General features: G+C 37.2%; 1 protein-coding gene across 5 annotated transcripts in view; it reads right to left on the reverse strand.

The window, feature by feature from the left end:
- Window positions 1-25,883, reverse strand: part of Wdpcp (WD repeat containing planar cell polarity effector) — a 370,658-nt gene that overhangs the window by 233,862 nt on the left and 110,913 nt on the right. For 3 of the 5 annotated variants that reach the window (XM_029554808.1, XM_008850627.3, XM_029554806.1), the window contains exons 2-6: window positions 25,431-25,514; window positions 21,891-21,938; window positions 21,014-21,058; window positions 19,171-19,241; window positions 18,853-18,912 (exon numbers count right to left, since the gene is read on the reverse strand). In XM_029554808.1, coding sequence (XP_029410668.1) covers window positions 18,853-18,912; window positions 19,171-19,241; window positions 21,014-21,058; window positions 21,891-21,938; window positions 25,431-25,491 — 285 coding nt within the window. In that variant the 5' untranslated portion in view covers window positions 25,492-25,514. Of the gene's footprint in view, window positions 1-18,852; window positions 18,913-19,170; window positions 19,242-21,013; window positions 21,059-21,890; window positions 21,939-25,430; window positions 25,515-25,883 lie in introns of those variants that run through there. The other 2 variants (XM_029554805.1, XM_029554807.1) reach the window with 2 other exon arrangements.

Consider the following 25,883-nt stretch of genomic DNA (forward strand, 5'->3'; position numbering starts at 1 on the left):
CATACATGCAGGCAATACACACAAAATAAAAATAATAAATAAAATATATATTTTTAAATCTTACCACAAATAGGTTTAGTATTTTGTGGTTGTAAAAAGATGGTAGAAATCTGTTTCTGGAGAGTCAAAATATGGAAAATGAACTGACTGGTTCCTCACTAAAAGGATTACATAATATCACAAAGTGGGTTCTCTGTAAGTTCACTTAAAAACTCCTAACTCAATCTATTTCTAATTAGAATACTTAGATTACTTATCTATACCCAATTAGTAAATACTAAAAAGACTACAAGTAACCGTTATAAAGTATGATATAACCGAACAATGGACTACTATGTGCCTACAAAAAATAAGGACGTTCTTTGCACACAGTGGAAATAGGTATTTCATTGTTTAATTTAGGATTCTCCTTAGACCAAGAGACTCCCAGATGACAGGTGCTTCTTGACTATGGAGGGCCACTATGAATATTTGATATATTATCTTATGAGAAGTATAATTAGAGAAGTCTGGAGAGATGGCTCAGTGTATCAAGTGCTTGCTGTACAAGCGTGAGGACCCAAGTTCAGATCTCCAGCACCCACATGAAAGCCTGCCAGGAGCCTAGCTCTAGCGATGGACAGGGGTCTCTGGGACAAACTACCTGGATATTCTACCCACACTGGCAAGCTCTGGGTTCATTGAGAGACCCCGCTCAGTAAAAAGAGAGCAATCACACAGCTTCTGGCCTCCATGGACATGCATACACACAAGCACAAATGCACGTGTATACGTGTGCACCCACACACATGCAAACAAATGAGAGAAGTACAATTCTAACATCTTTTCATTTTGCAATCATTCAGCAAGCAGTTTATCTACTAACATAATGATTGTTTTATTTAAAAAGCTTTATAAAACTAAAAGGCATAAATTAGAGTTTGGCAAAAACACTGTTTTGTCAGTCATACTGCCATGTATATAATGAAATATTCTCAAATATCATGAATAGATCATTGCTGAGTTCCTATATTCATTCTTAAATATTTCACACATATATTTATAGCTAGTATAATTCAATGTGGGTATTAATATAAATATCTAAATTTAAATAACACCATTTTTATGTAAAAATCAATATAAACATTCAAATATAATGGATTGAAAGTCCTCTGATGATCTAAACATGGAAGTATGTTTAGTGCTCTCCCTCCTTAAGAATGGGAAGTGTGTCATATGTTTTTATTTTCACTTTGTAAAACATGCTGGAACCAATAACACATGAATTATTCAGATTTTGAACTTATTTAGCTTTATACATACTTGCTAATAACTATAGTAAACTATGAGGGAAATTCATATTCTTGAACTAGCTTCTTTTACAACAAACTTGCTTGAAGCTTCCAGAACACTGTAAAACACAAATGTCAGTGGTGGAGCCATGGATGTTTTAAACAAAGAAAAATGATAAAAGAAGAGAAAAAACTGTCTATGAAGAGAGCAGGAAGGAAACACTGCTTGATGACACAAAAATACATTATTAAAAAGACCAAAAATTTTTGTGCAATAACCAGATTCCAAAACTGAGTCCATATTTCACTACATTCATGGGTATAAAGAATTTATGTATTAGTTGATTATCATGGGCCATCAAACTTTGGGTTGAAATTGCCAAGTTACAATATTAATTTTTTTTACATTTTTTGGTGAAGAAATGACATTTTTCTCCTGAGGAAGACTGGCTAGCCACAAAAAGGCCAGGTTAGTTGCATATTGCTCAGGTAAAGTGCTATGTATGGGTAAATAAGCAAACACATATTCTTATGTTTTGTGTGTGTACATATTCGTGTGTGTATGTGCATATGCACATGGAAGCCAAACGTCAATGTTGGTGTTGGTGTCTTCCTCAATCACTCTCCATTTACTGACTGCTGACTCTACGTGTGTGTGTGTGTGTGTGTGTGTGTGTGTGTGACAGAGAGAGAGAGAGAGAGACAGAGACAGAGAGAGAGACAGGCAGACAGAGAGACAGAGAGGGGCACGGTGTACATGTGGAGGTCAGAGAACTACTTGTGGGAGTCATTTCTCTCCTAGGAGGATTGAGACAGCATAATCCTACTTTCACCCTCATACAAATGTGAAGATCCAAGGATATTATCGGGGCCATATAACAGTTTTGGTGGACCTGAGGCCCTGTGCCTGCATGAGCCATTTCTTTATTTTTAAATTAGCACATAAAGGAACAAGTTACCTTATGGTATTTTCATACATACTTAGTTGACACCCTCCCCCACAACTGGCATCTCCCCCAGAGCTCCCTGCCTCCCATCATCGCTGTACACGCATCCATGTCATTCTCCCTTCCAGTTTGATATCAAAGTTGTTTTACTACCTTCTGCAGCCTTCTCCCTCACATCTCTTTTTTAACACTCTCATGGACCTCTTTCTAGTTTCTTATCCTTTGCCCACACTCACTCCAACATCAGGACAGTGCACCAAATTCTGTTCCCAGTTTCCTGCAATCATATAGCTCCTGCCTGCTATGGCCTTGATGGCGTGTTGAGAATCTCTCTGCATTAAACTCTCACCACACTATGTTCTATACACAGTTTGTGCTGCTTGGGCTCTGTAGGAGCCATCAGGGCGCTGACCTTCACCTTCCACATTCTGCCATTCTCTCCCGGGAGTTCTGATGGATCCACTGCTCCACAGGACAACAGCAGGGGTAAGGAGAGGATGATTTTGGGATTCTCAACCATAAGGTCTCTTACCCCTCCTCTAGAGCTGTACCCATCCATGGGTTGCTGAGGCGCTCTCCTCTGCTGGTTAGTTCAGGCAGGCTAAGGGCCACCTCTGCTGTGCATTCCTGCCTTTCTGTGGTCTTATGGCTTGCTCCTCCGGCAATGGCAAAGGGAAAGGATTGTGGGCATTGCAAATCTTTCGACGTGAGCCCCCACCCTTTTCTAGTGTGTGTCTGCCATTTGCTGTGGCTGTCAGGTGCAGCCTCGAATTTGGTTTCCAGCAGCATCAAGAATTCTCTCTTGGTGGCTCTCACTGCACTGAGTGCTTGGAGCACATCAGCACACTGGTGGGATTCGCTGTGTGCTTGCCATTTGTGGCATTGTGCCTACTGGCTTCTTTGTGGAAAAAAATCCCATCTCGACTTATTTCTGCTTTCTGTAGTTTTTTTTTTTTATTACTCTATTGGTGGATTTTTATCTTGACTTTCTTCCACCCAAACTCCTGATCTTACACACAGATGCTGCTTCTGATCCACCATCTTCTCGGAACTTCCAGTTTGAAAGTATTCAGTGCTTACATGTCTAGAGCTCTATTTTCTACCTGGTCACCTCACTTCAACTCTTTACTGTGCTTAGTATCTTCAAGTCCAGAAACCCTTTTTTATTCCATGATAAAATTTAGAATTCTAAACTAGAATTCAAAATTGTCCCTTAACAACGGCATTTTCAGACTCATTAACACTCAAAAAGATTTACCTGCCATGAAGTTTTCAAAGGAAGGTAAGGTACTGGAAGATAGGCTTCCCTAAGGCAATGACATAACAAAATACTTGAGATCCAAGAAATAGGGAATCTCACAAAGGAAAGAGGTGAAGGAGGGACTGGGGAGATGGCCCAGTGAATAAGAGCCCTTGCAGTATAATGATAAGGACCTGATTAAAATCCTTAGCACTCATGTAAAAAGGCCAGGCACGGTTGTGCATGCCTGTAATCTCAGTACTGGGGGGGGGGGGGGGGGGGGTTTTGAGTTTAAGGCCAGCCTGGGCTACATAGTGAAACTCTGTTAGTCAGCTTAGCCAAAATGTCAAGTACCTGTTTCAGTGAGAGACCATGTCTAAAGGTTGAGCATGATAGAGTAACCATCTAGTGTCTTCCTCTGGCCTCCACACACTCACAGGCATACAACACATACAAACAACGCACACATACACATACACACACAGAGGCATGAGCAAAATTTAAAAAAAAAGAAGATGAAGCAAAATCTCAAAATTAGGACTATGTCTAAGAAAAGCAACTGCACCAAATTAAAGCAAGAGCTAGAAAGTTCCAAGAAAGATGCTATAGAGGAGCAATGGAACTGTTAGGTTATCTTACATAAGAGAATTAATAATTATAAGAATTAATGAAAAGAGATACAAAAGAAGTAAATCCTCATTCATGATAACATGACTAAAATCAAGAAATAGGGCTAGGCATGGTGGCACATGCCTCTAATGCCAGCACTTGGGAGGCACAGGCAGGTGGATCTCATGAGATTGAAGCTAGCCTGGTCTACACAGTGAGTTCCAGGCCAGTTGGGACTATAGAGAAAAAAAAAGAGGTGTGTGGGGTAGATAACAGACATTTAAAATATTGCTAGATGCTTCTCCAATAGCCGTTATTTTTTATTAACAGATTCTGATGTTAGTTTAGTTATATAAGCAATTAAAAATATTCAACTTCTCTGTTCTTATAGTTAGAATTGGATATATGAAACACTTCTGCCTTAAGTAAGTGGCCACTGGACTGAGCAAGAAGGATTGAGGAAGGAATAAATGAGACATTAATGGTAACAGGCTTTCTAGGACACTGAAAGGGTGTGGCTTTTACTCTAAGAAGGTGAGCTCTTGAAAAGTTTTGAGCAGAAGAAGGATGTGCTCTGATTTATTTTTTAACCTGGATACAATGGCTATTGTGATGGGAAGAGACCAAAGGGAATGAGGAGGAAAGCTGGTGAGTCACTACTTCTAGCTTGTTGACGTCGTCTGGTGAGGCCTGATGGTGTCTTTGACGGCACAGTAGTAGCAGAATGGTGAGATGGCCTTATTCTATGTATATTTTGATTGTTGAAGCATCAGACTTTCCAATGGGCCAACTGAAGGGTTATAGAAGAAACTTCTGAGTAACTGGGAGAGTAGTTACCATTTATTGAGATGGAAAATAATGGGAACAGAATTTCTGAGAAATGTATCAGGAGCATAGATGTGGACACGTTATGTCTGTCTTGTCCATTAGATAGCCAAGCGAGGAAGTCAAATAAATTATTGAGTTTGTAGTTCAGGGGGAGGTTTGAGAGAGAAAGTTGAGAGGCTACTACACAGATGTATTAAAGTTTAGAAATTGGTGATCACCAAGGAGTGACTGTAGACAGAAATAGAGTGTAAAGGACTAAGCCTCAGGGCACCAAAATTTGGAGTTTTAGTAAATGGGGGAACGGAGGAGATGAAACACGGAATAGCCAGAGAGATAGGGTAGAACAAAGACGGCATGTACCCCGGAAACTGGGTTTCAAGAATAAAGTGGCACTGTGCTAGAGAGTGGGGATAGCATGCCTGAGACTTACTCAGAATGGAGTAATTTGTGGACCATCATATTCATGTAAGTTTATATTAAGATAAAGAGCATCTAGGGGCTGGGGAGTTGGCTCAGTCAGTGAAATGCTTGTTGTGCAAGCATGAGGACCTGTTTGATCCTCTGGGTGCTTCAACACTTGCCTGTAATCCCAGCACTGAGGAGGCAGAAACAGGAGGATTCCTAGGGCTTGTTGGCCAGCCACTCTAGTCAAATTGGTGAGCTCTAGATTCAATGAGAAATCCTGTCTCAAAACATAAGGAGGAGGGCCAGTGAGATAGCTTAGAGTGCAAGAGTGCTTGCCATCAAGTCTGATGACCTGAGTTCCATTCCTGGAATGTATTTTCATTACATAATAAAATGTAAATTTTCCATTAAGGGGCTGGAGAGATGACCCAGCAGTAAGAGCACTGGCTGCTCTTGCAGAGGATCTAGGTTCGATTCCCAGCATCCAATGGCAGCTAACAGCTGTCTGTAACTCCAGTTCCAGGGGAAACTGATGCCGTCTTCTGACTTCCTCAGGCACTACACAACACAGATGCACTTACATACATGTAAGCAATACACTCATACACATAAAACAGAAAAATGATAAATATATTTTTTAATTCCCATGAAAAACTGGAATTGTGCCTTCTTTCTGTTCTTGGATATTTTCTTCTTTTACTCCTTTGTTTCTCTCCCAGTTTTGATTTCTAAACAGTAGATCTTTTTGGTGAATTTTCTTATGCTCTGCCTGCTAGGGTTCATTATTAGATCTTTTTGTCAGTCTGTCTTACAGTATAAGGATATTTCAACTTCACCTTTTGATGCTTCTGTTAATTTTTCTATTTATACTCTTATATTCTTTTTCAAAGTGATTAATACTGCTTGTTTTATGTTTTTTTCAATCTAGTAGGGATTGTGTCTAGGATCTTGTATATGCTAGGGAGGCCCCCTCCCACTAAGCTATGTTCCCAGACCTACAACTTCATATTTTTAATTTGCAACAGTTTCTTTTCCCTTTTCCTGATTATTTTAAAAAAGAGCATTCTATTAATCCCAGCACTTGGGAGGCAGAGGCAGGTAAATCTCTGTGAGTTCAAGGCCAGCCTGGTCTACATAGTGAGTTCCAGGACAGCTGGGGCTACAGGGAGATCCTGTCTCAAAAAAACCAAAAAAAAAAAAAAAAGAGCATTCTATTATTATTTCAAGGATGCAATAGCTTCTCTACTTTTTGTGGGTACTAATTTTATATCTGAATTTAGTTCTGTTAATTGCAAGCTCCCAGCCCTTTCCGTTTTCTGTTTTAGCCTCAGAGCTTACATATTTACAAACAGAGAATTTTTTTGAAGGTATGGTGATCTCTGTCAATCTGGTTATATTTTAAATATACATATATGTATACACACATACACATATATCTGGAGACTAGAATTCACTTTTCTGGAGAAAGGATCTATAAACAAATAAAATGCAAGCATAAGCCTAGCTATGGGGCAGAGAGGGGGAATTTTCATCATTCCATTTTCAGGCTAGCCCCTCCCATCTGCTCTTTATTAAGCTCCATAACTCAGCACCAGAAATTGCTTGTATGCCTACAGTTCTAGCTTGGTTGCTGTTTACACAAGCTTTCAACAAATTCTCTTATTTTCAGTTTTAGAGTGTTGTTCACGTGATGTTTTCAAAATCTATACCTTTCTGGCTTTCTACAACACAAAACATTTACTTCCTATTGACATATTTTTTATAGCCACTGATTTTTACCATAGCCTTTAGCTTGCAGTCATTTCCCACATAGCCACTTAGGTTTTTAATATCAAAAAACTAACTGGTATTTCTCATTATCATGACTTTTTTCTTGTCTTTGTCCTTATGAGTTATAACTTTTTCATTTACATACACATACATACACATATACCACATACATACACATTCACATACACATACATACACATATACCACACAAAAATTTTTAAAGAAGTCATAAACACATAAATGAACATCTATAGTGAAATCCTTTCAGGAAACCTTTCCAACCCTTGCTTTTAAATTATCTAAAGACAGTGGTTGGAGAGATGGCTCAGTGGTTCAGAGCACCTGCTGTTCTTGCAGAGGATCCAGGTTTGGTTCCCAATATCTACTTGGCAGCTAACAACTGTTCATAACTCCAGTTCCAGGGGATCTGACGCCCTCTTCTGACTTCCATGGGCATTGCACGACATGGGTGCACTTACACATATGCAGGCAATATACTCATATACATAAAATAAAAGTAATAAAAAACTTTAATTATCTAAAGACAGTTTATCTCAGCTGACACTTTCCCTCCTGCCAGGAGTGTTTTCCTTCTCCTTGCCTAAATTATGTCCTTTCTTCAAAGTTCAGTTTAATTAAGTGTAGTCTCCTCTATAAAATCTTAACCAGTAATTTGAATCAACAACAATCCTTTATTTTTAATGTTCAGATATTAAATACAAAAAAATTCAGTTAAAATATACAAAAACTAAAATAAAAATTAAAATTAAAAAAAAGAAAAGGAAGAAATTGGTGGGGAGGGAATGGGGATGGACTTGACCAGAGCACATTGTATGAATGTACAAAATTCTCAAATAATAAAAAATTCATGTAATATTTTCAGTATTTCAGTCCCCAGTAACAGATGAGTTTATTGTTGAGTCTCAATAAATGCCTGTTAGTAACTTAACAACATTGATCTTTTAAAGCAGTAAAATGTTAAACAAGAAACAATCTCCTTTAATTTTTTCAGGCCCTTGGACTTCTAAGCCCCCTACTTTTTACAGAAACAAGTTTTTCTATAGTTCCTCATTATCCTGACTACTGTTCTCTTCTGCTGGCTGAATTTTCCATCTATATCCTCTAACTGCTTGGTTCTTAGTTCTTCTCTAACAATACTCATCTCCCCTTAGTAAGGTACTACACTGGATGGTTTTAACATCATCTCTTTGGCTGTCTCTTGTAAAATTTTCAGATCCAATCTTATATGCCTTTCTGTTGGGCAGTGAGGAGCTCAGCACTACCAGACCTTCATTTCAGGCGGAAAGAGGGAAGTTTGGTGGGACCAGGCCTCTGGCTCCAGCAGACTTAGACAGCGCATTGCAACTAGGCCTTCAGTGCCTATAGGACTGCATAGCATGCTTTCTGCTCCAGAGGGTCCGGGGAGCATATAAGTACTAGATACTCATCTCTGGAGGGACCTGGGCGCACCATTGAACCAGACCTTCAGCCCTAGTGGGGTCAGAGGTCAGTGCAGGGCCTGAGTTTTTAGCTCCAATGTGCCCAGGGTTCCCTGAGAGACTGGGGTTTGGCTACAGTGGTCTCTTCAGGGCAGACTGGGTGCAGGAGTTTAGGTTTCTGTGGTTCTAGTGGTCACTGCATGCTTGGCAGTCTATACTGCTGTGGTCCAGGACTTTAGTGGGTCTGACATTAAGGGTTCTGCCTCTAGTGAGTTGACATAGTTCAGGGAGTAACTGGGTAGTGGCCCTGTCTGGTTACCTTGAGGCCTGGTATGTGACCCCACCTGGTATCCTATTGGCACATAGCTAAGATGGGATTGCCTCAGCATTTTCATTAGACAATCAACACTGAGTTCCACCAGTTCTCTGAGGCTAAGCCTTATGTAGATATCCCTATAAGAAGAATCACGGAAAACAAAATAAGAAACACAAAGAATATGACACAACCACCACCACCTGTGACCCACCTCCAACTGACCAATTCACCATAAGGGAATTCAAAACTACAGAGATAGCCAAAATGACTGAGGAAACTAAAAGAATTAATGACCAGCCACAGGAATCAAACGAATGCATGAATTACAGAAATCTACCCAAGACTTTGACAAAACAGTCTCCAAAGTGAATGAAACTATCAGTGAACTGAAGCAAAAGTCCAAAGTATGGAAGAAAAGTTCAGCAAAGAGATCTGTAACATTGAAAAGGAATCAAACAGAAACACTTGAAATGAAGAAGGTCAATCAAATAAAAACCACAACAGATACCATCATTGACAGATAGGATCATGTAGAAGAACACATTTTAGGGACAGAAGCAGACAATAATACAAACAGCATATAAATATATATATATGAAAAAATTAAAGAATGAACAAAACTTTGAAGAATACATCCAAGGATACTTTCAACAGGCCAAACCTGAACATTCATGGTATAGAAGACAGAGCAGAACTAAAATCAAATGGAACAGACTGTTCAATGAAATTATAGCAAAAATTTCCCAAAGTTAGAACATGAAGTAGACATTCAAACACAAGAGGTATATAGAACTTCAAATAGACAAGACCAGAGAAGAAACTCACCATGACAAATCACAGACAGGATGTCAAAAACACAAAGAAAAGAAATAATCCTAAAAACAACACGAGGAAAACCTCAAGTTACACACAAAGGCAAAAGTATCAGACTCTCCCCAGACTTTTCATCAGCAGCTATTAAAACCAGAAGAGCATGGAATGAAAAATTTCAACTTCTGAAAGCAAATAACTTCAAGCCAATAATACTGTACTCTGCTAAGTTATCTTAAAATTGATGGAGATGTAAGGGTATTTAAGACAAACACAAATTTATGCAACTTTTGACAATCAAGCCAACATTATAGAAAATTAATAGAATACTATACAGGGACGAAGAAGGAAGAAAACCTCTCCCACGTGAATACATGGAAGTATACATTCCATGAAAAGAACTGATAAACAAACTAAACCCAAGAAAGAAAACCTCATGTTAAACATAGCAACTCAGCAAACTCATATAAAAGAAGGAAAAGAAATACAATGATTCAGCAAAATAGAAGATCAGCAAACAAATTCATAGGAAATAGCAAGCCCCTTTCTATAATAACCTTAAATGTACAAGGCTTCAACTCACTGCTAGAATGATATAGACAAATGGACTGGATTAAAAAAACAAGAACTAGGGGCTGGAGAGATGGCTCAGTGGTTATGAGTACTGACAGCTCTTGCAGAAGACCTGAGTTCAGTTCCCAGCATCCACACGGCAGATAATCATCTGTACCTCCAGTTCCAGGGAATCCAATGCCCTTTCCTGACCTCTGTGGGTATTGTACAACAAGGGTGTACTTATATACATGCACTCATACACACAAAATAATAAAAATAATAAAGATATTAAAAACATTAACTATATGTTGTGCCCAAGAAACACACCTAGTCATCAAAGACAAAACCTCAACATAACAAGCTAACAAGCAAATGGAAACTGTAAACAAGCTCCTGATATCAGATAAAGAAAATTTCATACCCAACTAGTTAGAAGAGATAAAAAAGGATCTTATATACTAATAAAGGGCACAATTCATTAAGAAGAAATAACAATAGTAAACATTTATGCACTAAACATTGGAGTCTCTAATTTTATGACACAAACACCAAAAGGCATAATAAGCCATAGGTTCTGACACAGTAACAGTAGGGGACTTTAACACCCCACTCTCACTTTAGATAGATCTTCAAATTAAAAATAAGTCAAGAAAAATCTTAAAGCTAGTATACTATGTATCAACTTGATTTAACTGACAAATGTAGAAAAGTCCACCCAACAGATAAAGAATACACTTTTTTTTTCCAGTAGCACACACAACCTTTTCCAAAATCAATCATCTAATAGGATCAGGTATTAATAATAACAAAAAAACCCAGATAATTCCTTGCATCTTATCAGATCACAATGGAAATTAAAAACAAGAGAAACCATAGTAACAACAAAAATACTTGGAAACTAAACAATATATTCTTGAATGAACAATAGGTCATTCAAGAAATTAGAGATGAAATTAATAGTTCCTAGTGACAAATGATAATGGGAACACAACTGACCAGCAACTCTGGAACCTCTGTGATGCAGTCAGGGTAGTCCTAAGAGAAAACCTGTAGAGTTAAGGACTCACATAAAAAAAAAATGCTGGGTGTGGTGGCACATGCCTTTCTTTAGTCCCAGCACTTGGGAGGCAGAGGCAGGAGGATCTGTGTGAGTTCAAGGCCAGCCTGGTCTACATAGTGAGTTCCAGGCCAGCTGGGGCTACAGGGAAACCCTGTCTCAAAAAGAAAAGAACAATATATATAATTAACCAAACAAGGAATTGGTTCTTTGAAAAGTGTGCAAGATTTTAAAAAACAAACAAACAAACAAACAAAACCCCTTAGTCATCTGATACAAAGAAAAAGAGAGAAGACACACAAACAAAAATAGAAACCAAAAAGTTATTATTACAACCGAATCCAATGAAATACAGAACATTATTAGTGACTACTTGGCAAACTTATACTCTAAACAGCTTAGAAGAAATAGAACAATTTCTAAATGCATATGATTTACAAAATTAAAACCAAAGGAAGAAGTAACTTAAAGAGGTCCATTACAGGCAATGAGACTAACATTGTAATAAAGATTCCCTTAGAGAAGAGCTCAGGGCCAGGCAGCTTTACTGCTGAATTCTATCAAGCTTTCAAGGAAGATCTCATCCCAACATTTATTAACTTGTTACATAAAATAGAAAATGAAGGAACACTACAAAATTCATTTAATAGAGTCAGTATTATTCTAATACCTAGACCAAGTAAAAACACAACAACAACAACAACAACAAAGAAAACTAAAGACCCATTTCTTTCATGAACAGAGGTGCAAAAGTTCTCCACAAATACTAACAAACCAAATTCAAGAATGTATTAAGAAGATCATACTTTATGACAAAGTACGCTTCATCCAAGAAAGGTAAATTTGGTTCAACATACATAAATTAATAAATGTAATGCATCATATATATATATATCAACAATATGGTCTCAGAGAAAGAAACTATGACAAACAGCCATTCAAAATAGCACCCCCAAAAATTAAGTGCCTAGGAATACACCTAACCAAAAAAGACAAAGACCTCTACAATGAAAACAAAATACTGAGAAAGGAAATCGAAGAAAATACTAGACAACAGAAAGACTGTCCCTGCTCCTGGATTGGCAGAATCAATATTAGAAAAATGGCTATATCACCAGAACTAATCTACAGACTGAATGCAAGGCCTATCAAAATTCCAATGTCATATTTTACAGGAACTAGAAAATAATCCAAAAATTCATATGTAACCATACAAGACCACAAAGAGCCAATGTAATCCTACCTCAAATTATACTACAGAGCTACAGTGATAGTCTGCTACTCTCATGAAAACAGACAGGGAGATCAAAAGAACAGAATAGAGGACCTGAAAACAAAATGACAGTCTATGCCTACCTAATTCTTGATAAAGGAAGTAAAAACATACATTGGAAAAAGGATAGCCTAGTCAACAAATGGTGTTGGCGGACCTGGATTTCCACCTGCAGAAGAATGAAATTAAACTCAGAACTTTTACCTTGTACAATATTTATTTTGAAATAGATTAAAGACCTTAATTTAAAACTTGAAACTCCTAGATGAAAATATAGGGAATACTCTTCAGGACATTGGGGTAATCAAAAACTTTATGAATAGAACATCAGTAGCACAGGAATTAGCCCCAAGTATTAATAGATAGAATATATGAAATTGAAAAGTCTCTGCACAGCAAAAGAAGCTATCAGCAAAGCACACAGCCCACAGATGGGAGAAAATCTTTACCAGCTCTACATCAGACAAGGGGCTAATATCCACACTATACAAAGAATTGTAAAAATTAAATACCAAGGAAAAAATTACCAATCAACAAATAGGCCAGCAAATTAGTTTCAAAAAAAAAAAAACTGGCCTACAACTATTTTAAAAAGTGTTCAACATCTCTAGTCATCAGGGAAATACAAGATACCACCTCACCCCAGTCAGGATGGGGTTATTATCGAGATACCACCTCCCCCAGTCAGGATGGGGTTATTATCGAGATACCACCTCACCCCAGTCAGGATGGGGTTATTATCAAGAAATCTGACAATAAATGTTGGAGAGGAAGTGGAGAAAGAGGAACACTATTTACTACAGGGAGGAGGGTAAATTAATACAGCTGTTATCGGAATCATTTTGGAGGTTCCTCAAAAAATTAAAAATAGAGCTACCATATGACTCAGTTATCTCACTTCTGGGCATACACCCAGAGAACACCATATCTTAGAGACATTTGTACCCCCATGTTTATTGCTGCTCTAGTCACTATAGAAAGGAAATGGGCCCAGCCTAGTTGTTCAGGTGTGGTGGTGCACACCTTTAATCCCAGCAGAGGCAAAGGCAGATCTGTAAGATTGAGGCCAGCCTGGTCTACATATCGAGTTTCAGGCCAGCTAGGGTTACAGGGAGACCCTGTCTCAAACACAAAACAAAACAAAGAACTGTCATTGCTGGAAATTCTTAAACAAAACTGATTTAAATTTTAAAAATCCAACCTTTCACCACAGTTCCATACTGTCAATAATATGATTATTTGGTTACCTTTGGCCATTTCACATAAAATGGGAAAACTAACTGTTTAGCTAGCATTCTATACTTCCCAACTGGCTTTCAAATCTCTCTGTGCCTCATTGTGTACATCCTTTGATATCATTTTACTCCTTCTGGTCCATTTTTTACCTTACACACCACAACCAGGCTAATCCTTCTATAATACTAATTTTTATATAGCAGTCCTCTAATAATAAAAGTATTATAGGACAGTGTTTCAGGCCAGAAACCAGAATAGAGCCGATTATATTATATACTTTTGTAGCTAAATATACATACACGAGTCAAAGAGTTTTAGCTAAAAATAAGTGTCTGTGAAGTTATATCTATAATTAATGAAAATGCTGTTTTCAACCAATTACAAAATAATCTGTAGACTGAATGTGACTGAGGTCACAATACTTTATATAGAATTTAACATCCCACCAGAGTGATGAACTATTTAATAGTGTTTGATACTGAAACTATTTTTTCTCTTAAAAAAAAAAAGAAAGAAAAAAAGTTTATAAAAACAGCTTAAGAAAGTCAAAGCAGGAAATTATTAAATACTTTCTGTTAATTATTTCTGGAGACAAAAAAGTGACAATATATGTATAAGGTGCTAAAATTAAAACTCTAAGTTGTATCTTGCACCTTTTAAAACTTCTCAAACTAACGATATGAATAGCTTGAAAAACAAGTCCCAAAAGTGTTTTGTAAGGCCCAACCTCATGCATAGGTGTCTTGATTTGTAGACTGCTCTCAGTTTACAAGTGGAGGAAATAATTTTTTTTAGACTTTACAATTTATAGGTCATTGGATCATCAGCAAAAACTAAGCTTGGGTAGTGATGACAAACCTATACATCCTTATTTGACACAGAAAAGATCTAAGCTCAGATTACATCTTCTTCAACCCTTTATATTGCTGTAGTCTCTTCACAGTTTTCTATTCAACTGGATCTTTTGAGGGTTCCTTAAAGAGACAGCAACTACCAGGCCTAGGGGCACATGCCTTTAATACCAGCAATGAGGGGTGGGGGTGGGGAGGGCAAAGGCAGGCAGATCTCTGAGGTGGAGGCCAGCGTGGTCTACACAATGAATTCCAGGCTAGCTGGGGCAACAGGGAGACCAACTCAAAAAACCACCACCAACAACAATAACAAAACCCCAACTCTCAACAACAACAACAACAACAACAACAAAAGAGACAGCAAGTAAAACAAATTCTCTAAATCCTAAGTTTATCATTTCTTCGTAAAATTTTACATTAGCAGAGGAGTGGAGGTTAAGAAGATGGCTCAGTAGGTGAGAGTGCTTGGTGTGAAAGGAAGGGGACCAGAGTGCAAATCCCCAGCACCCATGTGAAAGCCCTGTAATCCAGCACTGGGGTGGGGGTGGGGGTAGAGGCAGGCAGGTTCCTGGAGCTCACTGGACAGCCAGTCTAACCAAACCAATAGGCTTCAGGTTCAGTAAGAGACCCTGTTTCAAAATGACAAGGTGGCAGGGAGTGGTGGCGCACGCCTTTAATCCCAGCACTTGGGAGGCAGAGGCAGGCAGATCTCTATGAGTTCAAGGCCAGCCTGGTCTACAAAGCAATTTTAGGGCAGCTAGGGCTACATGGAGACCTTGTCTCAAAAAGACTAAAAAAAAATGCAAAATGATAAGGTGGACCACAATAGAGGAAGACACACAAAGTCCTCCTGGCCTTTGCATGCTGTGTACCTGCACACACATGTACGTCTTACACACACACACTTGCTGTTAACTCAAAAGACAATGAAATCTCTCTGAAAATGACGGTCTAACTGGGATGCTTCACTGCATTTTTTAAGATGCCTGACATGTTTCAACTCACCCCAGGTGATGGTAAGGGCGGAGTCCATGAGACACACCTCTTAATGTAGGTGGCAGGCTTGCCCTCCAGCCAAATAATTTTTAGCCTGTTTTTAAAGTAAGTAATGGCACTAGGAAGTACTGGTTAATGCTGTACTAAATTTGAAACTTACTGGAGCACATTTTATATTCAAGATTTAAGGTCTGATCAAAAATTTCTATGCAAATAAGTTATAATTTTACAACAATTCCATTCTTTTGAAGAGTACCCCAAGGTAAATTTAACATGTTATCATTCTAAAATTATTCATTCAGCCTTGTAAACAGTCTTTAGAAAGTAGAAATTTATGCCAGATAAGGTAGTTACCTCACTACTAAAGGGAGACCAACTTAGACAAAAAAAAATAAGAAAGTTTTATATGAAGAAGAAAATTAGAGAAAATGACAGTCTATATTGAAGTAGATTAAATTGTATTTGTAAATACTAAAAATTTTACATTTGGAGGTTTTGAATAGAACCTTGGGCCTAGCCTACAAAAAGAATGCTTATGTATTTTTAAAAATAGCAGTGTATTACTTTGGTAGTCTCTTGGACTGCCTTGACCAACAACTTCGAGGGAAGTTTCCCTTGCTTGGCACTGTGATTTTTGGATAGCCTTCAATTGTACACATGCACTCACATAAGTCCTTGATTGCATCCCAAAACTTTGAAGGTAAGACGCTATTGCTGAAGACACAACACACTTCATAACACAGGACTTGGAGCAACTGAGCTGGAACTGACCAGGAAGCCTCCTCCTCAAAGACCAGCTCTCATACAATCAAAAGATACTATGCAAGCTGCTAAGGGAGAAAACTCATCAGTGATCTTATACTGCTATAAAGCCTACAAACCACAATGACCAGCCCAGCAAATTCTATTTATGTAATAGTGGCACTTTTATCTTGGGTAATCAATAGCTGTCTAATTGGACTTAAGATCTGTTCAGTGGAAAGGAATTCATGTGTGGTACTGAAACATTGCCAAATACACATGACTGGAGAGGTCACAGACCCTAGAGAGGGTCACTTCCCTAGATCAAAATAATTTCTTACTATATTCCAATACATAGCCTTATATTTACAGACAGGTGTAGCTCTCACCACTAATCAAGGAAGCTCCTTTCTTCAACAGATGAGGGCTACTACAAAGTCCCACAACTGGTCAAATGCAGAGAATAAGTGACTGTGAGGTGCCCAGGCCAGAGTGATATGTCTACAATGTAACCTCTACACCTAAGGCTAGGGAACATCATAGAAGAGAGGACAGAAAGAATGTAAGAGGCAGAGGGAGAAGATACTTGCCACTAGTTAATGCATTCTAGACATGACAGGGAAGCTACCCCAATAAATCTCCACAGATGGGAATCTAACAAGTTCTACACAATGACAAAACCAGTTGACATGCCAAGATGAATGGGGGAAATTTTGCAGGTAATCTAATCCAAAGTGGGCAGCTCTAAACACAGGTATACAAGAGCACCAGTAAATTGATTCCATGCCCCATCATATATATTATATAAAATCATATATAATCAAAGAATAGAATAAGAGAGTGGGGGGACATGGAAGAAGTTAGGAGGTTGGGAGGGGACTGGTTAGATGGAAATAATGCAAATACAATGCTCATGTATGAAATTCTCAAAACTGAAAAATAAATTATAAATTATAGTTTAAAACATAAAGTTGAAACAGTATCCTTGATCCCATAAATAAATTGTAAATATTGACAGTAATGATGCGACATAAATGAGTGCATACTATGATTATCCCTTTTATCACAAGCAAGTAAAATTTTCTATTCAAATAGTATTTTGGGGGGGTAAGTTTGGGGTTATGGTTAGGACTAGGGTTATATTGAGGGATAGGGTTAATGTTAGGTTTAGAAAAAGGTCTAGGGTTAAATTTAGTGTTAGAGTTAGTGCTTCAGTTATTTTTAGGATTAGGGTTATATTTAGGGCTAGGTCTAGGTTAGGGTTATGTTTAGGGCTACGGTTAGAGTTAGGGTTAGGTTTAGGGCTAGGGTTACATTCTGGTTTAGGGTTAGGTTTAGGATTAGGACTAGGGTTGGGGTTAGCATTAGGGCTAGGTTTAGGATTATTCTCAGTGTTAAGTCTAAGGTTATTTGGGGTGTACGGTTAATGTTAGGGTTAGGCCTTGCTCAGGTTAGGGTTAGGGGTTGAGTTAGTGCTTGGGTTATTTAAGGTTAGTGTTAGTCTTAACCATAACCCTAAATCTATCCCAAAACCTAACTTCAACCCTATCCCTCCCCCTAGACCAAAGCCTAACCCTAAACCTAAATAGACACCTAGCCCTAAGCTTTTCTCTAAACCTAGATCTAACCTTAAACCTAATCCTAGCCTAAATCTAAACCTAACACTAGCCCTAAACCTAAGACTAAACCCAGCCCTAGCCATATACCTAAACCTAACCCTAGCCCTAAACCGAACTCTAAATCTAGGCTTAACCTTAAATAACGCAAATAGTATTTTTAAGTGAATTAAGCAAAGCTAAGACATCTGTCCCTTATTTTGTGATCAATATACACTAGTTATTATGTCCTGCTTATTCTCTGACTCTCCCATCGGGTATTTTACATTGCATAGGCCCTAATATGGCAGTCCAATAGAACTTTCTGTCATAGAAATGCTCTGTGTCTGCATTGTCCCATAGGACAGATGTGTCTTAACTAGGAACTTAAAATGCGGAGGTGTAACTGAGGAACTGAAATTCAATTTTATTTAATTATTTAAATAGCCACATATGACTAGTGGCTACCACAGTAAACAAGTCAGCATGTAAGACTAAATCTCTTGTTTCACTCTTACTTGTTTGTTAATTTCCACAAATATGGTATTCATAAATGTCTATAAGAGAGGTTTATTGAAAACATTTTTGTACTATAGTATCATCTTCATTCAAAAAATAGACCTGTGAACTTTTTATACAACATCAGACAAATCCAAATAACAAACACTACCTGAAAAGATTTTTATTAGTGTTTGCAGGACATCAGTACAACTACCCTGATTAATGAGGTCGCCTAGCGGCCTGTGTCAATCGGTCTAACATTCATTTTAGAATGACTAGAATTCAAACTATGAACTATCCATTCCTGAAAAGTTTTTTTTCCCCATTACCTATCATAACACAAGAATACCAATTATTACATAGCTTTCAGCTTCACTGGTTAAACACCGCGAAAGCTTGTCAAACCATTTACCTGACAGAGGTATTTGTTCTTCCATTTGCTCAGCACACACCGACTGTTTTGCATCAGTTCCTGAAGAACAACAGAAAAAGAGAGAGTGCAGTTGGCTACGCTCTTGGCCATTATCAGTTAAAGTGCTTCTGATTTGCAAAGAAAAAAAGAAGAAGAAGATCAACATGCCACACAAAGATGCAACTGTTTGGGAACTCTCCGGACAAAGGCGAAGCTATCATCACCACGAGAGCTGATCCTTTATGAAAATTAAAACTGTTGAAAGATGTTTTAAAACACATTTGCTTGTTGCCATTTTTTAAACCTTTTGAAAGATACCTCTAACTCTTTGAGTGAGTCTCGAAGTTTTTCTGGGCGTCTGTTTTTGAGGGTCCAAGGATAATCTCGTGCTGGCAAATAAAACATGTACAACAGTTAGTTAAACATGATTTAAAAAAGAAACTCTGCTTGCACTGCGCCTTAGGAAGATTAAAATAAGACACCTCCATAATTGACAGGAAGTGGATTTCATTTCTATCATTAAATGACAGTCTTTTAAAAGGCTTTCCTATAGGAACAGGATTTTTACCACAAGCTAATCTCCCTGATTATAATTTTGTGATGATGAACAACAAGACTTCTAGCAGCCTTGGGAGATTTTGGTAGGCCTAGGAATCTAGCGGTGCCTCATAGCAAATGACCCAAGCTTTATTATTTAAAAAATTTTCACATGAAAATAATTAAGGTTTGATCAAAAAAAATTTCAAGTTCTGCAAGTAGCCAACTTAGAATTCAATTCCTCATGAATAGGTTAAATAGGGTGAGGAAAGAAATAAAATACAAAAAGGTATTTAGAAAATGCATTTAAATGTGATCAAAGCAACACACACTACCACTACAGAAAAAAAAAGAGGGAATCTAAGTTTTCACAAATTAGGCACTAATAGTGCTCATTAAAATAATTATTTCTAAAATCTATACCGCAATTCAATAACAATATACCTTTGATTTGTCTTAAATAATTTTAATTGAAAGGTTATTTAGTAGAGGCACAATGTTAGCCTAAAACAAATTAAAACTAGATCTGTCTAAAAGTAATAAAATTTGGCTGGGGGTCTTAGTTATAAAGCACTTCCCTCACATCAAATAATACTAATTACACATTAAAGCCATCATAAAAATGAATTAATCTTTAGATTCTCATAATTAATCATTCTAAATAAGAACAGTGATATGAATATATGTATGTCATGTACATATATAAAAATAATATACAGTATATACAGATATCTAAATTGGAGAGAATTGCTATATATCTTATTTCAGAAAATTAATTTGGCTCTATAAACACAATTCTGATGTGTAGAACATAGGTACAAATTTTAAAATACGTGTTGCAGATACTAATACAGTATTCTAAAAATTAAATGCCAGTTCAACCACCTAAAATAGGAGAAGTGGGATTTTCAGGCCTAGCTATATTCCAAATAAAATTTTAAATTACATTTAACTTTAATCCATTAAAACCACATCACATTGTACCTATATTATACATAAAACATAATTATATTTTTAGACTAAGAAAAACTAAATAAAATAAAAACACTGACATTACAAATCCTACTTTATTAAAATAAGCAAAACAGGGCCAGCGTGAAGGCCCAGCAGGTAAACGCACCTGTTGCTTGACAACCTGAGTTTGATCTCAAGATCCATATGGTGGAAAGTGTCCTCTGACCTCCACACACATGCTGTGGTACAGGCATATGCATACATGCACACACATACAAAATAACCGATTCAATTGTAATTAAAAATAAATTTTAAAAAAGGAAAATGTTAGCAATTTAGGAAAAATATAAATCATTAAATGTTAACAGAATTTAAGCATGGTACATGTAGTTTTAAAATATTAAATAATACAAATACACTTCATTAAGAAAGTTTGTTTTCACAAGCACGTATCTTACCAAAATAGTACAGAGTAGAGATATCAATTATTTAAATAAGAAAAGCCTAACAGATACAATTTTTAGTTATGAGTTCTTGTACATAAACAATAGGAATGTGTGATCATAAGAAATGTGAACAGAGTAACATTTCCAATCTGTGCAGAAAGCAGCACATTTTGTAATATCCACTCTCTACTTTTATAATTCCAAAAAATATAAAGTGAACTTACATTCTGCCAACCTTTGCTTCTCTTCTAAGTTACCATGCTCTGCTGCTGACATTGTGGCAAAGGAGAGATGAAAAGAAGAGGAATTTGTTTTTTATTATAGTATCTTGTATTTCTAATGTGATACATAGATTGTTACACACACCAAGATTAATACATGATGCTTAGCTTTCAAAAGGACAGTTGAGAAAAAAAATGTCACAATGTAGATGTTTGCACGTCATGGAGCTATTTTCTTAATTTGCAGTGAAAAGGCTTACATAGCACAACAGGTGGGCCAATATCCTGTGCTTCCAATCTCATCAGATAGGGAGCCCAGAAAGACGCTGCTGCAGTCTGTCATCAGAGCTATGAAGTCAGCCTATTAACCACCGTGCTAAGTACCCAGGTTCCTCACAGCCCCCATTTCAGTGAAGAACAGGCAGGAAGTAACTCTAGCTAGGGAGACCTTTTGGCCCATCATAAAACTTCTTGGATTAACAGGCTTAATCAGATAAAGAAAATTGATCATTCACTCAGAAATGTCTATTTCAGATATCAGGTGAGGATCCAGGAGGCCAGCATCAAGGGACCAGTGCATTAACAATGCCCTCTACTGGAACACCAATAAATAAATGCCAATAGACTGTCCTGTTATCAGTCTGATCAAGAACAAAATGAAAATTTTCATGTTCTTCAACAGCATTTTTCAATGTTGTTTTATTCCAGTAAATCAGACAGATATCAATCGCAGCATTTTTCTTTTAAAAAAACTGAAGTCATTGCTCTTATGATTTTAGAATTTATCTAAAGCTTATTAGCAATTTTTAATGGTCACTATTTCATTGCTTAGAATATTTCATTTGTAAAACTAGTTAAGTATAATAGGTACGGACTTTACCTGGTGGGTCTTTCTTGTCATAATACTGGTAGACTCCGATGTCTCTATCTATAGAAAGAAAGAAATAACATTAAATTATGGTAAAAAGTTCTGGAGAATAAGAAGCCAAATCATACTATATTGGAGGGAATTGTGGGGAGGGAAGCAGAAACAGTCTCCTTATGTTACTAGAAATAAAATAGCTCAAAAGCATCTGGACATGGGTTCATCTATTCTAGGGATACGCAGAAACTGGAAAGTTCATCAATCTAATGAGAAAAATTAGAATGGCAGAAGGAAACACACAGCAGTAGAATGGCATGAGGGAAAGATTAGTAAAGAACAGAAATCAAGGAAGACCAAGTTTTCTCTTTCACACTTCCTCTGATATTTTTCACAGGGCGCTACCAAAAGGAACTGCCACTAAGCAATGCCAAATGAAGTCAGTGGATGCAAGAAAATGCCCTAGCTGTTGGATTCCGAGCTGTGGCTTGCTTTTCTCCAATTTAGCTCAAAAAATTTAGTTCCTATCCTAAAGCATTTGGGAGGAAATCTGCAAGAAGAAATGGAGGATTACAGGGAGGTATGGATAAATTATTATCTGAAACTTGTTTAGAGTCAAAAAGCTTCCAAGCCCACTCAAATTCAGATGCTCTGCTGGGTTAGGTATGAAACAAAGTGAGACTTCGCAGATGTTGACATTGATTTAACCAAGGAATTCTGTTCTTACCATTTAAACAGAGGAGAACAGAATAATCTTGTCCACGTCTATGAATAATGAAATATCTCTTTTATTGAAGTAACATTTGTTTTCTTCCATGCAAAAATAATTCTCAGTTATAACATAAGGGGGTTACAACTGTTTTTCACAAAGTGGAAGCAGTAAGGCTGCCCCCTAGTGACTGCCTGCCTGCAAACTGCTAAAACCAAAAGGGAAAATTGTATAACTGCTGTAATTAATTCTTCAAATATATTTCTTCAAACTAATCAGTCATGTATACTTAATACTCTTATACTGAAACTATATTTTACTCATCGTGAAATTAATTAAGACATTTTTTAAAAGAATGCAATTGGATGTCTAATAGATGGAAAATATCCTCCTAAGGACTAACCAGGTGGGTGTGGCCCCTGGAGCACTTGTGACATTTTATTTGCTAAGTAGGTGGTGATTTCACAAGCGTGCTCATCTTTTGAGAGTTCACAGTGTACTCTTACTATCTGTACATTTTTCAGTACTCCATTTTAATTTTAATTACACTTCAATTTTAAATTTTTCTTGTTACTTAAGTCTAAGCGCTAAGAAACACTGGCAGGATGCATGCTGGCAATATCCCCTACTAAAATACTCCCGTTTGTAATTAATACCTTTCATACATCCAAATATTTACAACTCTAGAACAGAACTAGCAAGATCACAAGGGACTCTGAATTCTACGCACAAATCTGACTTTACTGCATCTGGCCCAGTGAGACTGAATATTAAGTAGGACAAAGGAGAGCACCCACACACGGAGACCTCTCCTATAAGAAGTGCCAGTACTGGTGAGGAAGGTGCCCATGCAGGGTTAAAGGACATGATACCTTAGAACCCTTGTAGGTACAAAGGACATGAATGGCATGATGGCCTGGTGTGGAATATTAGAAGCCAAACAAGATGAGCAAGACATTCACATGTGGATACAGTTCAACTTGTGTCAAAGAATATCCACACAGGGGAGGGAGTGGACATAGGAACGGGAGACCGGAGCATAGCAGTGATGGACTGATTAACTGAAGATGTGGACGCCTGCAGAGAAGAAACATGCAAATATGAAAAGGAAGAAAACTATTTTCTGAGATGATTTCTTTCCACTTTTGAGTTTTAATCTTTTCCTGCTTTGTGCTTTTAAATTTCAAGACATGAGCTTAATGTCAATGTTTTCTGAAGCTTCTGTATTTTGCTTTTGCTTCATATGTTCGTAGCTCTCCTCGGGTTTGTGCGCATTCTCTCCCCTTCCTATATTATCTGTTTCTCCAGAAATCCTTTTCCCTGTCTACTTTTTGTTTGTTTGTTTTCTTTCCTGTTGAAGATTTTCCTCAGGTATCTAATGATACTTAGCAAGTGAGGTGCTGGGCATCTAGCTGAAGCTATGCATAGATGAATAGAGTTTTCCACCGAGGAGGCATCACTGACCAGCCAGGGACTAGGGTGTTTCTGGGGGACCTTTCAAACATTGGCGTAGCTGCTTTCCCCTCTGGGCTCATTCAATACTCAGGGGAAGAATTCAATTCCTCAAGCTCCTTCCTTCTTGGCAAATATACAAAGGTAAGAAGACATTCTCAGAACCAAATGGGATTAAGAGGACCTCATCCATCAGCACATCAGCTTCAGTTTCCTCCCTACCGTCAGTGTGCAGTGCAGCAGGGCTTCTCCATTGGCTCTGGTGTCTCAAAGTGTAGCGGCTCCGTAATTAAATATTTTACACATGTCACACCCCCATCTCTGCAATACATGCTCAAGTTTCTGTACCTTTCTGAAGTTTTAAGATAAAAATTGGCTGTCACTAGCATCCTCTTCTGTAGGCAAATGCTATTCAGATGCTTTCAGCTCCACTAACTCCTTCGTGGCTTCTATTTTCCAAGAACTGTCCAGTTTCAGGTGCCCTTTTCCTAATCTCAGCTTTTGTGGGTTTATGCTTTCTTTATTTTAATCCAATTGATCTTATTTTAGAAGAGTTTTGGGAAGAAGCAAATACGTGTCAAATCTTAAACTGGAAATTCTATCTCTATACATTTTAAGGAAGAATAAATGAAAATATGACATTCATTTGTAATTACATGTTCAATAGTAAGAAAGAGTACTTTACAAAGCTATAAAAAACATGTATGTGTAAGCCAGGCGTGGTGGCACACGCCTTTAATCCCAACACTTGGGAGGCAGAGGCAGGCAGATCTCTGTGAGTTCAAGGCCATCCTGGTCTACATAGCGAGTTCCAGGACAGCTGGGGCTACAGGGACACCCTGTCTCAAAAAAAAAAAAAAAAAAAAAAAAAAAAAGCATGTAAGTATAAACCTCTTTCTAAATATAAAAATTGATTTGATGATTAAAGAAACACTTTATAAGTTACTTTCTAATGAAATATTTTATCCTAAATTATTAATAGACACTGTTAAAACACAATAATACTTCAATAAATGTGAAATGGAAAGAACATAAATAACTGCATCCCTCAGCTACATGTCTGAAATGCTATTTTAATTTCAAATGGAAATGCCTTTCCATGAGCTAGTCTGTAAATATTCATGATGATTATAAATTAGTCGAACAATCCCAATAAAAACTGAACGTGTGTATTTTTAGAGGAAATGCACAGTAAGCTAATAAAATTAATTTTCACAACTCAAGCTAAAAGTAAGTTAATAAGAGTAAAAGGAATCATTTTTTTCACTAAGGATGAAAAAAGAAAAAGAAAAACTGCAACTTCATCTGGCAAATCCAGGCTGTAACCTTTGCTATTACTTATTAATAACAGTATAAGAGATTTGAAAAACACTGAAATTGATCCAGAGTTCATTTACCCCCAATGTGTAAGGTACTCTTCAAAGACCACAGGTGTAGTTCAGTCAAGCAGAAAGACATCTGATGGCAAAGGAATCTCTGTCCTGTTTGAAAATAATTTTAAAAAGAGAGATACAAATTAATTATTTTCTGTTACCAATAAAACCTAAATCCCTTAGAAATAGTAAAAAGAATCAATTGTCACTACTGATATTTGAGATTTGGTCCATTAGATTAAACACATTTTCCTGTATTTGTTTAACCATCCAGAACTAAGCTCTAGAAAAAGGAAAATATACTTCCTTTCCTGAATTTACTATGTCATCATAGTGAGAAATGTGGTATGAAGACTATATATATTTGGGTGTTCAACAGCATATGTTTGGTTAAAGTGCAAAGTATATTTAGAATTATTCAGTATTTGAACATTTTCTATGTTGTAATTTTCAGAAAAAGTAGGTCTGCTACATAGT

The sequence above is a fragment of the Nannospalax galili genome, unplaced genomic scaffold (genome assembly GCF_000622305.1).
Source record: "Nannospalax galili isolate Female #2095 unplaced genomic scaffold, S.galili_v1.0 scaffold805, whole genome shotgun sequence".
Classification (NCBI taxonomy): Eukaryota; Metazoa; Chordata; class Mammalia; order Rodentia; family Spalacidae; genus Nannospalax; species Nannospalax galili.